General features: G+C 39.3%; 6 protein-coding genes across 6 annotated transcripts; 4 read left to right on the top strand and 2 right to left on the bottom strand.

The window, feature by feature from the left end:
* Positions 1 to 64: 64 nt before the first annotated feature.
* Positions 65 to 1,555, top strand: ATG22 (Atg22p; the record flags this gene model as incomplete). The annotated part of the gene is made up of 1 exon (XM_022822215.1): positions 65 to 1,555. The coding sequence occupies one exon, from the start codon at positions 65 to 67 to the stop codon at positions 1,553 to 1,555; it is 1,491 nt and encodes a 496-aa protein (XP_022673592.1).
* GID7 (glucose-induced degradation complex subunit GID7) lies at positions 1,548 to 3,698 on the bottom strand (the record flags this gene model as incomplete). The annotated part of the gene is made up of 1 exon (XM_022822204.1): positions 1,548 to 3,698. One exon carries the CDS (start codon positions 3,696 to 3,698, stop codon positions 1,548 to 1,550), a length of 2,151 nt encoding a protein of 716 aa, XP_022673591.1.
* A 603-nt stretch (positions 3,699 to 4,301) lies between these two features.
* Positions 4,302 to 5,747, bottom strand: GLK1 (glucokinase-1; the record flags this gene model as incomplete). The annotated part of the gene is made up of 1 exon (XM_022822193.1): positions 4,302 to 5,747. The coding sequence occupies one exon, from the start codon at positions 5,745 to 5,747 to the stop codon at positions 4,302 to 4,304; it is 1,446 nt and encodes a 481-aa protein (XP_022673590.1).
* Positions 5,748 to 7,099: 1,352 nt separating this feature from the next.
* On the top strand, positions 7,100 to 8,272 carry GRH1 (Grh1p; the record flags this gene model as incomplete). The annotated part of the gene is made up of 1 exon (XM_022822139.1): positions 7,100 to 8,272. One exon carries the CDS (start codon positions 7,100 to 7,102, stop codon positions 8,270 to 8,272), a length of 1,173 nt encoding a protein of 390 aa, XP_022673589.1.
* A 442-nt stretch (positions 8,273 to 8,714) lies between these two features.
* On the top strand, positions 8,715 to 10,277 carry PDI1 (protein disulfide isomerase PDI1; the record flags this gene model as incomplete). The annotated part of the gene is made up of 1 exon (XM_022822028.1): positions 8,715 to 10,277. The coding sequence occupies one exon, from the start codon at positions 8,715 to 8,717 to the stop codon at positions 10,275 to 10,277; it is 1,563 nt and encodes a 520-aa protein (XP_022673588.1).
* Positions 10,278 to 10,729: 452 nt separating this feature from the next.
* On the top strand, positions 10,730 to 11,890 carry MGR1 (Mgr1p; the record flags this gene model as incomplete). Its single annotated transcript, XM_022821917.1, has 1 exon — positions 10,730 to 11,890. One exon carries the CDS (start codon positions 10,730 to 10,732, stop codon positions 11,888 to 11,890), a length of 1,161 nt encoding a protein of 386 aa, XP_022673587.1.
* Between the last annotated feature and the right edge of the window lie 288 nt (positions 11,891 to 12,178).

Genomic DNA, 12,178 nt, shown 5'->3' with positions numbered 1-12,178 from the left:
ACATATCATAAAGGGTGCGGCTAACTTTGTGAGACATAGTATCACTTGGGACTTTGACCGAACCATGAGTTACGAATCAGTGCCTGGTGCTGACTCCAGAGTGGGTTTTGAACAGGCTAATAGGAATATAAAGGGGTGGTATTACTACTGCTTCTCAAGCGAACCATTCATAGTGAGCGCTGTTTCGACATATGTACCACTACTATTAGAGCAGTTTGCTAGGATAAATGGAGTAAAACTTCATGACCATAATGCAGCATGTGAAGCTACTGATGATAAGTGTGTGTTGCCTATTTTCAATGGAAAATGGTTCATCGACACCTCGAGTTTTGCCTTATACACCTTCTCCCTTAGTGTGTTTTTCCAAGCACTTCTAGTCGTTAGTGTTAGTGGGATTGTCGATAAGTGCTATAGCATCTCATTCAAGAAGCGTGTTCTACTTGTATTTGGTACTATTGGTGCATTCTCTACGTGGCTTGTGGGAACATTAAAATCCGACCAGTACTATACATTGGCATTTCTCGCAGTGTTAGGCAACTGTTGTTACGGAGTAATAAACGTGGTTGGTAACTCTTTATTGCCTGTTCTCGTGAGTTGCTTGGAAGGAACTGAGGACCAGGCAGAGGTTGATATTAAGACTTCTGTTATAAGTGGTCGGGGTGCCTTCTATGGGTATTTTGGTGCCCTCGTGGTACAAATCAGTTCACTAACATTGGTAAGGCTGAGTAAAAATCATGATAACCTTCAAATTGCCATTCTGTTTGTCGGTATTTGGTGGTTAATTTGGCAAATACCTATAGCGGTTCTCTTGCAAGATGTTCCATTTGAAGCACCTCAAGAAGCTAGTACATTTGAATGGTCTAATACAGGTAAATACATGACATATGGATGGAAATCGCTTTGGGAATCATTAAAACACGCAAAACTATTAAAGGATGTTGTTATTTTCCTCGTAGGTTGGTTTATCATTTCAGACTCATTAACAACGATCAACTCTACTGCTATTTTATTCGCTAAAACAGAACTAAAAATGACAGCAACGAACTTAATCATTTTAAGTATGTTAACCATGATAATGGCTATGGTTGGAGCCGTTTATATACCACGTCTTCTGAGTGAATACTTAAGATTACCCCTTCAAAGGGTGTTAATACTCATAATCTTGTGGTCAAGTGTTATTCCTTTATATGGAATGAGCGGTTTTGTTTTTGAAAGTATAGGATTGAAACACAAGTTTGAGATGTACTTTTTAGCGGTTTGGTATGGGTTATCTTTGGGAGGACTAGCAGCGGTCTCCCGTTCATTGTTCAGTTTACTCGTCCCTCGGGGTAAAGAATCTACCTTTTTCAGTCTTTTCAATGTCACTGATAAGGGATCTTCTATTGTAGGGCCTCTATTGATCGGTCTAATAACCGACAAAACTCATAACATAAGATATGCTTTCTACTTATTGTTCTTCCTCTTAATGGCATCCCTCCCAATATTCCGTGAATTGGATGTCGAAAGAGGCAAGAGAGAGTCTAGAGAATTATCTAATATGACTACCACTATATAGCCGATACCCTCCATACTTTAACTAGACCGTCATCGCCACCAGAAGCAAACATTGTTTGATCTTGAGGATTCCAGGCTACTATATTGCAGATTTTGGATTTTGATAGTGGTGCATCATCCAAATGTGCTGGAATGACTCCGATAATATTACCATAAAATCTGTCCCATATGTAAATTTTACCGTCTTCAGACCCGCTCGCGATGAAATTAGAGTGATAACCAAAACAAGAGCGAATAATAAAATGAGATTGAATCTGACCAATATATTTTTGAATCAAAATATCTCTTTGATAATCCCAGAGTTGTAATTCTTGGTTCTGGATAGAAACAAGCAATAGGGAAGACAAAAAGGGATCCGAAGGATATTGAGAGGTATCTGGGAATTGCATTCCGGTCATTCTTTTACCTACGAATAATCTCCTTTTTCTTGGAGTCATGAAGGTAGTATTGTCGCGAATGCAATATCTCAATGTTGAGATGTCAAAGATATCGATATAGTTTTCATTATTCATCACAATTAGGTCATTGTCATCTTTAGAGATTTTGATATCATGTACGTGAGGGAATGAAGTTTGCAGATCTTCTCCCATTGTCATTGATATTCTAGCGAATATGGTTGCGGTTTTCAAGTCATAAATTATGACATCCGAATCAGGTGACCCTAATGCAATAAAGTCTTTTAATTCAGGATTGTGGAACCAGTCGGCACACCATAATCTCATAGTTTCTGTGGATCCAGTAGGAGTGACTGTGGAATGAACTGAAGACTCTGGAGTAGTCGGGAAAGTAACAAAAACCGATGCAATTGGTTTTAGTTGATCATATTCACAAAGGTAGCCATCGTAAGTTGGTTGAGAGAGCTGGTTGAGGTCATAGATCTTCACTGCAGAGTTTATGGAGCATGCAATTAATTTAGTGTTATCAGGAGAGAATTTCAAATATAAAACGGATTGGCGAGTTTCTGAACAAACAGCATAAATCTCGAAGTTCTTTTTCACATCATATATGATAATCTTTCTTTCGTATTGCTTTGATGGGCTTGCACTTGCTAAGAATCTTCCGTCTGACGAGAACTGAAGGAACCAAATTTCATCGTTGTTACGATTTAACGTCTTGATGTTTTCGAACTGAAATTGAGTTGATTTGGTAACATTATCCTGCAACAAATTGAAGCTCACCGCTGATTTTTCATTGTTTTCCCCTGATTCATCATCTACATGGAAACTTAAAAGATCTCTCGATCTTTGATATTGTATTGCCTGTTTCAATAACTGCATTAGTCTTCCACGAGGAACAAGATCATTTGGATTTATGAATTTCGATATATGTTCGGCCGTAGTGTCTCTTGTGACAAAAGGGTCATCAGAGCTTTGACCACAAGCTATTAATGTAGAAAGCTGTGATAGAAGTTGGTCTGGCTGGAAGTATGAAAAAGGGCTATTTTGTTCACTTCCACTTGTTGTTGGTGGAGCTTGTGCTTCTGGATCATACTTCATAGTCTGCAAAGTCAGTAATGAATCCCAGATAGATATAGTTGGTCTGATGACTGACCTCAATAATTCAAGGGCAAGCCGTCTGTCTGAGCCTAATATTTCTGTGAAAGATAATGTCTGTATTGAAACAAGCATTTCCACGCAAATTGTTAGTTTGATGATGTCTACATCCTTCAACTCCGATAACCTTTTCATCACAAATGTTAACTTCTCGTATTCAGTAAGAAAATGGTCAAGAATTTCATTTGATTTGCGATGCATAGGTGGAAGTGCAACATGTGATAAATCACCAGATATTTCTAAAGACTCAAGGAATATAGGTAACCTGAGTAACAGATCCAATGAACAGTCTTGATATTTTCCCTCCTTTATAGCAGTGAATAAAGCTTTAACATGAGTGGACTCGATCAATATTCCACCACTTTCCTTCTGCAAAGTTGCTGCAGTCTCACTATAACCAATCTGCTGCAAAGCATCAATTAGCAACTTTGTCAATTGCACTTTATCAAATGGTTGTTGAGGTCCATCTATATCTAGCTGTGATAGTGGCTTCTTCGTATACTGAGGTATAAAGGATTCATGGCTAGTTGGAGCACTGCTCAATGAACCGTTGCTTTGGGATTCGTCGGAACCTGCAGTTTGAACAGCCATTATTCTCCGTTTTCTCCTGGTTTTAGCTGATAAGACTCTTTAGATTGTTTTCAGAATCCACCCTTTCCTTCAGTTATTAATTACAATAACCTTTGATTCTTTAACTAGTAAAAGTCTCTTCTCTTGTTGGTGTCTGTCTCCAACTTGGAAACTTTGTTTAAGGGGATTCCTTAAGTTCTAAATACCCTTGATCAAGAAACCTTTTTTTTAATGAAAATATCCACAAGTTTTAAACAAAAAAAAAGGTTTTAACTTCGACAACTATTGTAATGAAATGAAGTAATGTACTGGGAGGAAACGAGACAGCTTTAATTGATTCATTTTAATAAGGAAGAAAGAGATAATTCCAAGCACTTTGAAATCTTGGAAAGAACTAAGTGAAATATACCATCGATTAAAAAAAAAAAAAAAGAATAAAGAAAGAAACTGCTTGTAAACATAATAAATGGTGTCCTTTTTTCCTTAACTTACTAAATTGGCTATAGTGTATACTAATTAATACTAATGATAACTAAAAATGAACTGAATTAAATCGTCAATAATGTCATGAAATGGTTTTAACAATCTGGTTGGAAACAAAGACAAAAAAAACTCCGAAATATTTCAGTAGTCGGCTGTTAAAGCACATAAGGCAGCACCGACACCTGAACCGTCCTTCGCAATGCGGATATGAACATCACGTTCACCTTCTGCACCAATTGGAGATAGCGCTAATGCATGTCTCATCATGGATCTGAACCCTGGGTAATACTCGACAACACTGCCGTCGCAACCGACTTCCACTTGTGAATGGTAAGCTTTATTTAAAGCATTTGTCTTGATCAAAATGGCGGCAATTGGAACAGCAGACAAGTATGCCGCTCTTCTGGAGATTGCTCTCACAATTTTCTGGACAACTACACGTTGTTCGAAAGTTGTATCCCAGTTAATTGCTTTAGAAAGAGCATCCTTAGTCGTAGGTAAACCGTCTTCAAACGTGTCCACTTCAATGTCAGAAAGGGTTTCTGTAGTCAAAGAGAATGGTTCTTTGCTGAGCTTAGAATCCTTCAGATCAATTAATGATTTCTTTTCCATGTCTAATAAAATATTTCTCAACAATTCCCCCAAGTATAGACCACTAACTCTCTTTTCGAACAAATGATATCCCGGGTTTGCTGAGTATTTTTTGTCGATTTCGATATCGTACTCCGTTGTAGGCAAATGACGAAGCTCATTATCAAATGAACCCCATTCAGTGTTAATGCACATATGAGTCTTACCCTTCGCCTTTAATTCTTCTCTGATTTTGGGATCAAGCTTGTGGATGTTGTCAAGTTTTTCCATGTAACAACCATTCGTACCTGTACCAAAAATGCACCCGATAACAGGCTCACTAATTGCTCTTGCTTCATCACTAGACGTATAACAATGTGCCAACAATGTTCCTGTGGTATCATTTGTTAGAGCAACTACATGGACGTTTGACAACCCGATGTCATTCAACTCTTGTTGGAATAATTGAACGACATCTTTGCCGACCGTGTCACTAATTTGGAAACCCTTGGTCCACCTGATCAAGTTACCACTTTTCAATGAGGTTTGGTCGACTGGGTAAGAAAACGTGAACCCCATCTTCCATTTGTAGTTTTGAACCTGGTCCTTGTGGTACTTGTTTAAGAACTGGTGTGTGACTAATGCCAAATGTTGGAACAAGTCTTTGCTAGTGATATGAGGATCGTTCTGCAAGAAGGACGAAGGAATTTTTGACTTCTCTTGTTCAATCTTGAACTCATGGTCACCGAGTAATTCTACAGAACAAACCCTGAAATTGGTACCGCCTAAATCAGCTGCTAGCATAATGGTACCACGCTCTTGTCCAGTAGGCTTGTCTGTCACAAAGGTTGGAATCATAGGCAAACCTTTGTCGGTACTGATATCATCCTCGATTGGCTCTAAACCCTTCTCCATGCATTCGATGAAATATTGAGTCAACTGGGCAATCTTTGACTTGCCAATAACAAATTGATTGCATATCTCATCGACTGCTTTTGTTAATTTAGGGTCTGACATATTTAAGTTTTATGTTACTAGTTTCCGGTATCTGGTATACTTGATTTTTAAGCGGATTCTCACTCGAGTTTAAAGTTCGAGAGTAAAGAATACCATAATCGTTTTCATAATCTGTTCCTGAACAGGGTCTGTCCTCATCTCCTCTTCTCTTTATATAGACTCCGTCTTTCATTTTATTTCAATAAAGGGAATGTGTCGTTTTTTCTGAGTAAAGCAATAATAACAGGAGATCGTCAGCAAAAAGAATCCGAATGCGAATGTGTGGTGAGAATAGGAAATGGTTCCCATATTAAGTGAAAGAGGAACGCAAAGAAAAGACAGGAGGAATATTGTCGTATATACGTAGCATACATGGTAACGGTGAAGCACGTTATGTGTGGGTAAAGCTCTCGTAGTCCATCTAAGGACCAGTCTGTGACACTGGCAAATTAAAGGAACTGACGCTGGGGCGTCAGGACACTAAGCCCAGAAAGAAAAATATGCTAGAAAACGGCACTTCAGTCAGGCCTACTAGCTAGTCAGCTTCTGTGTGTAGGCAATAGTGTTACGGGCATTCGTGTGTCCATCAATAAGGTACCACCACTACCACCACCGAGCTGACTTCTACTAAAACTATAACGTTACCTTCCATAACCAGAAATACGTGTAGAAACAAAATACTTTTCTTTTGTGAAGGACTTGGCATGCGATGGGTTGTCTCGGGTTACGGATTAAAACTCCCGGGGTTAGAGCTAAGTAAGTTTTTCCTGTTATATGCCGACCCACCTCAGACCAGAATGAGTCCTTCAAGAAGGCAACCAAGTCGGCCCATTCTTATTCGAAATGCAAAATTTGTTTTGTCCGTGAGGAGAAATCACCGTTAGATACCCCGGCACTCCCGATATCAGGCACAGGCGGCCGGACTACGGTTTAGAACTACATAAATGCGATGCTTAGAGCTCATGTGATGTGCTTCTTCTTTTTTGACAGCAAGTAAACAACTTTTCACAAGCACATGCTGCCGAGCTCGTTTCGACGGTCTGTTCTTTTGAGTTTGCTTCCTTTCTTTTGTTCTTTCTGTCTTGCCTGGGGAAGAAGAAACCTTAAATGTAATGACAGAACCGGAAATATGTCACCTGGAATTATTACCACGTGACTTGGTGATTTTCTTGTTGGTTTCCACTTTTTCTCATGAGACAAAACACATTCCTTTCGTTCTTTAAACATTCACTCAAATATTTTTGTATAGAATATATATGCTGTTGGATAGAAATGAAAGGTGAACAATCTTTCACAATAGCGGCATCGACTGGTATTAAACGCGTAGGGCACGCCGTTGAATTTAAAGGGATTGTAAACGAATTGGCAGTATAATGTTCAGAATTGCGAAAAATTTGGTGAAAACTCTTGAAGAGTCTGTGACAGGAACAGTTGGGGACAAGCCTGTGGATTCGTATTTCCATTCTGTGCCACCTCAACTCTTTCCTATCAAGGAGAACGATGCCAGGTATTCTCAGCAAGCTGACTCTCTATATGGATTGCGGGTCGTCCAAGTAAGTGAGACACAATTGCAACTAAATTCGTTCTTTGATTATATTATTGGTTTCAATAACGAACCAATTCCATTGGTAGAAGAGAGCCAGGCAGTATATCCTGACTACAGAAAAATCATATCCTTATTCAATGAACATTGCGGCAACTCGATAAAATTGCATGTATGGTCCGGGAAAGGTGGTGTTTACAGAGAAGAGTATTTGTATGTGTCTCCAAAAAATACTGTGAGCGAAATACCATTGGATGACACAGGCTCACAATCGCTAGCGACTTCTCAGATGTTTGAGCCTTTAGGCTTCAAGGTTCAATGGAGTCCATTGGTTGCTGCTACTTTCAGTTACCACGTGCTTCAACTAAACATTGAGAATGGGCCTGCTGCGTTAGCAGGGTTGATTCCAGATCAAGATTATATTATTGCATGCCAAGATGGTTTACTAGCTACTGGGGGAGAACACTTACTTCAAGATATCGTAAGATCTAGAGCAAATCATTCATTAGTGCTATACGTTTACAACAAGGGAGTGGACTGTGTGAGACCAGTCACTGTGCAAATCGGTCCGGACGGAAGGTTGGGATGTAACGTGGGATACGGTTTCTTACACAGAATACCAGCTCCTGTCCAGAGATTTGACTCTGAATCCAACCAAGAAGCAACACAAAGTCCTGATCTTCAGACGTTCAAGCAAGATCCAAATATTATTCAACCCCTAATACAGCCTACCATAGCGTCACTGCCAACAGGGTCTGCTAAACCAAACGTAAATCCAGCAATCCCCGGATTGAGAAGACAAGCTCAACACCACCACCACCGCGCAGCAAACGCTGCAAATGCAGCTTCAGCGACAGTCATGATGGCAGATTATTTCCAGGAGGGTAAAGATCAGTCACCAAAAGTCTCGTCTGCTACTGCCACTCCACCTCCACCTCCGCCACAATCAAACCCTGTACAAACTGAAGAGTCAACAGACTCTGCTAATAATAATGAAGAGTAAATAATTATCTCGTAATAGTAATTCATAAATGCCAGGTGGTAACATCTCGTATTTTTGTCCGCCTCATCCTCTACTAGCTTAGAGTGCTCAGTCATTGCCAAGTGATCAAAAGGTTGGGTGCTACTTTTTGTTACCCGGCAAATGTTACACTAATTTTTTTTTTTTTTATTACCACTCTGTCCTCTTCAAGCCACTCTGTGTATAAAAGGAAGTGATAAAAAAGCATTATAAATGTGAATCAAGTTTATTACGTGTTTTTTATATAAAGGCAGAGGAGAGGAGAAACGAAAGCAAGCAATCCAATTCATTACTTGTGCTGTAATTGTGTCTAGGGATAGTATTCAATACACACAGCTAAGTAACAAACGTATTGATTTGATATCGTCTGACTGGATCTGACTTTTTATTATTAAAGAAACCCATAGACGAAAAATAATAAAGGATGCTATTTGGTAAGACCATTAAACTCGGTTTGGCTACCTTGATGGCAGTCAATGCTGCTGCGCAGGAAGAGGCTACAGCTCCAGAAGATTCTGCTGTTATTAAGTTGACATCTGAAACTTTCGAAGATTTCATCAAGGAGCACCCATTAGTTTTGGCTGAATTTTATGCACCATGGTGTGGCCACTGTAAGCACCTAGCTCCAGAGTACGTAAAGGCAGCCGACGAGTTGGAAGACAAAGATATTCCTTTGGCTCAAATTGACTGTACTGAAAACCAACAGCTATGTCAAGAACAAGGGATCCCAGGTTACCCATCTTTGAAGGTATTCAGAAATGGTAACTCAAAGCCTGCTGGAGAATATCAAGGTCCTAGAGAAGCCAAGGCTATTGTCAACTATATGTTGAAGCAATCCGAACCTGCTGTGCGAGTTATCGAAGATGAAAAGGAATTCAAGGAATTGGTTGTTAAGAACTTGGACAATGTTTTGGTTGTTGATGGCAACGTTCCAAAGTTCAACGAAACTTTCTATCAAATTGCTGACAACTTGAGAGATGATTATTCTTTCATCCAACATGGTTCCGATGGTAAATTGCGTGTCTATTTGCCAAAAGAAACTGAACCAATCGTCTATGATGGTGATAAATACGATGCTGAAGCTGTTTCCTCTTGGATTGCTGTCGAAGCATTCCCATACTTCGGTGATGTTAACGGTGAAACTTACCAAGCATACATGGCCGCTAAGATCCCATTGGCATACTTCTTCTACACCACTCCAGAAGAACGTGAAGAGTACGAACCACACTTTGTTGCTCTTGCCAAGAAGTACAGAGGTAAGGTGAACTTTGCCGGTTTGGACGCTTCTAAGTTTGGTAGACATGCTGAAAACTTGAACCATAAGCAACAATTCCCATTGTTTGCTATCCATGATACCGTTAAGGATTTGAAGTACGGTTTGCCACAACTTTCTGATGAAGACTTTGCTGCTTTGGAAAAACCTTTGAAATTGGCCACCAAGGACATTGAGAAGTTCGTTAAAGATTTCTTGGACGAAGCCGTGGACCCAATTGTAAAGAGTGAAGAAATCCCAGAAAAGCAAGAACAATACACCTTTAAGATTGTTGGTAAGAACCACGATGAAATCGTTCGTGACCCAAAGAAGGATGTTCTAGTCAAGTACTATGCTCCATGGTGTGGTCACTGTAAGAGATTGGCTCCAATCTATGAGAACATGGCAGAATTCGTTCACGAAGCTGAAGAGTTGAAGGACAAGGTTTTGATTGCTAACATCGACGCCACTGCCAACGATGTCCAAAACGTCGAAATCCCAGGTTTCCCAGCTATCTACTTGTGGCCAGCTGGTGAAAAGTCGGAGCCAATTCCATTTGAAGGTCCAAGAACTATCGAGGCCTTCTTAACATTCATCAAAGAAAACGGTACACATGGTGTTGACGGTGTAAGCCTCTACGAAGAGTATGTTATTGCTCTTGAAAAGAAGAAGCAGGAAGAGGAAGCAGCTGACGAAGCTGACGACGAAGATGAACTAGATCAAGATGAATTGTAGATGCACCAATTTAGGAGCACTAAGGTCCACTTCATTGAATTCAATTTGAGATCAGAGATCGCAAATAAAAAAATCTGCACTATGTACCCCAGAAAGGCTTTAACGTAAATATTTTAACCCGCATCTGATATATCTCAATATATACTAATTGTGCCTTTTTTCCGTTTCAACTCAGCGCCTATCTAACTTTGTATTTTCTCTTTAGTAATCCATTCTTGGAAGGTATATGGAATGAAAATGGATTGAAATCGAACCTTTGTTTTCGAGAATTTTCTAGGTCACGTGCTCTTCGGCAACTATCACCAATTACGTTGCCAATCACATTTAAGAACTTAGCTTCCCGCTTCTTACAGCTTGTATTATCACCATTCTTAAGTAAAGAGACAATAAATAAAGGTCGGATACATATATTCTGCTCATCTGCGACTGTTAGGTGATAAGACGTGAGTTAAATGGCTCTTTATACTAAGGGAAAGTCTTCAGAAGAGTCTGAACGAAGTGTGAAAGACCCAAAGTTTTACACAAGACCGAGTTTGGGATTGAAATTATGGGGACCATTAGTGCCAAGTTCGGACAATACTACAGGGCTATGGTCTTTGGTTGCCATTCAAACGGGTCTCAGTATATTTTTAATGCAGAGATTTAGAAAACTTGGTAAGAAATGGGTCAAGCGCGATATAGCGGATTTCCCCAGTTTGAATAGGTTTAGTACAACGCACGGTGATATGTATATGACCAGGCACATACCTGTACAGTTTGGAGGTACTCATTCATTTAACATTCGGGTAGGAACGCGCACTGGATTCTGGTATTCCGATAAATTCAGAAGTATGAGACGTCTTGTGTACCTGCTATCTGGTACATTAATACTTTCTCAATCTATGTTAGAAGTTTCAAGACTCACTCTCTTGAAGTATGACCCTTGGGTAGAAGAGGCAAAATCCGTGAGAGAGAAACAGTTTTTCAACGATATTGTGAGGTTTTATCACGAAGGTGTGGACTCGACGAAGTTCAAGGCAAAAGATGAACTCTCTGGTCAGACCATATCATTGAATTTACCGGAAGTGAAGCAAACTATTGCTGTTGCAAGAGCGCAAGCTCAAGCAGAAAACTTGGTTACAAAATGGTTCGGCCCGTTGGATTATAAGCCTCAATCATTTACTGAATTTCTAGACAAGCTAGAATATTATCTAAACATGACAGACTTTCTTAATAATTTAAGACGTCAGAAAAAACTGGATGAAGTGGATAAAGAGTTGGAGAAGTTATCACTTGAAAACAAAAGAAATAGACAACGAATTCATAATATAGCAACACATGCCCCTGCAAGGGCCATGAAAACGAATAATAATGCACAAGGAGTGATGGGAATAAGAAGGGTTCTTTTGCATCACGATACGGAATCCTCTAACGATATATCTCTATCAGAAATATGGGCAATTTACAATCCATGGACAAATTTAGCATTAGACACTGCATTAAGCATAAAGTTCTTTCCCTCAGTTATTTTCAATGAAGACTACCTAGAACATCAGAAGAGAACCAATGACTCTGAACAGGTTGACTCGATGGAACAAAAGAATAACACCACTGATGGAAAAGATTTAGAATAATTTACAACCATTTCTAAAATTCCGAAGTATTTAATAATCTAGAATAGAGCGGCAGAATATACAGCTCCAAAATATGTATATATAAAACTATAATAGTAACCTCATTCATGTTCTGCATTTGTCTTTTGTCGGTGTTAGGAAAGTACCTTTTTATCATTTATTCATTTTAAAGACTTATGGAGATGAAGGTTCTCATTTTTTTTTTCATGGCAGTAAAACGTTGAAATTCAAGGTTTCCCTAGATCACTAAAGGTACATGTTTAGAGATAGGATATTGGTAACCTTGTT

The sequence above is a fragment of the Kluyveromyces marxianus genome, chromosome 1, assembly GCF_001417885.1.
Source record: "Kluyveromyces marxianus DMKU3-1042 DNA, complete genome, chromosome 1".
Classification (NCBI taxonomy): domain Eukaryota; kingdom Fungi; phylum Ascomycota; class Saccharomycetes; order Saccharomycetales; family Saccharomycetaceae; genus Kluyveromyces; species Kluyveromyces marxianus.
This window is presented reverse-complemented; position numbering and strand designations above follow the sequence as displayed.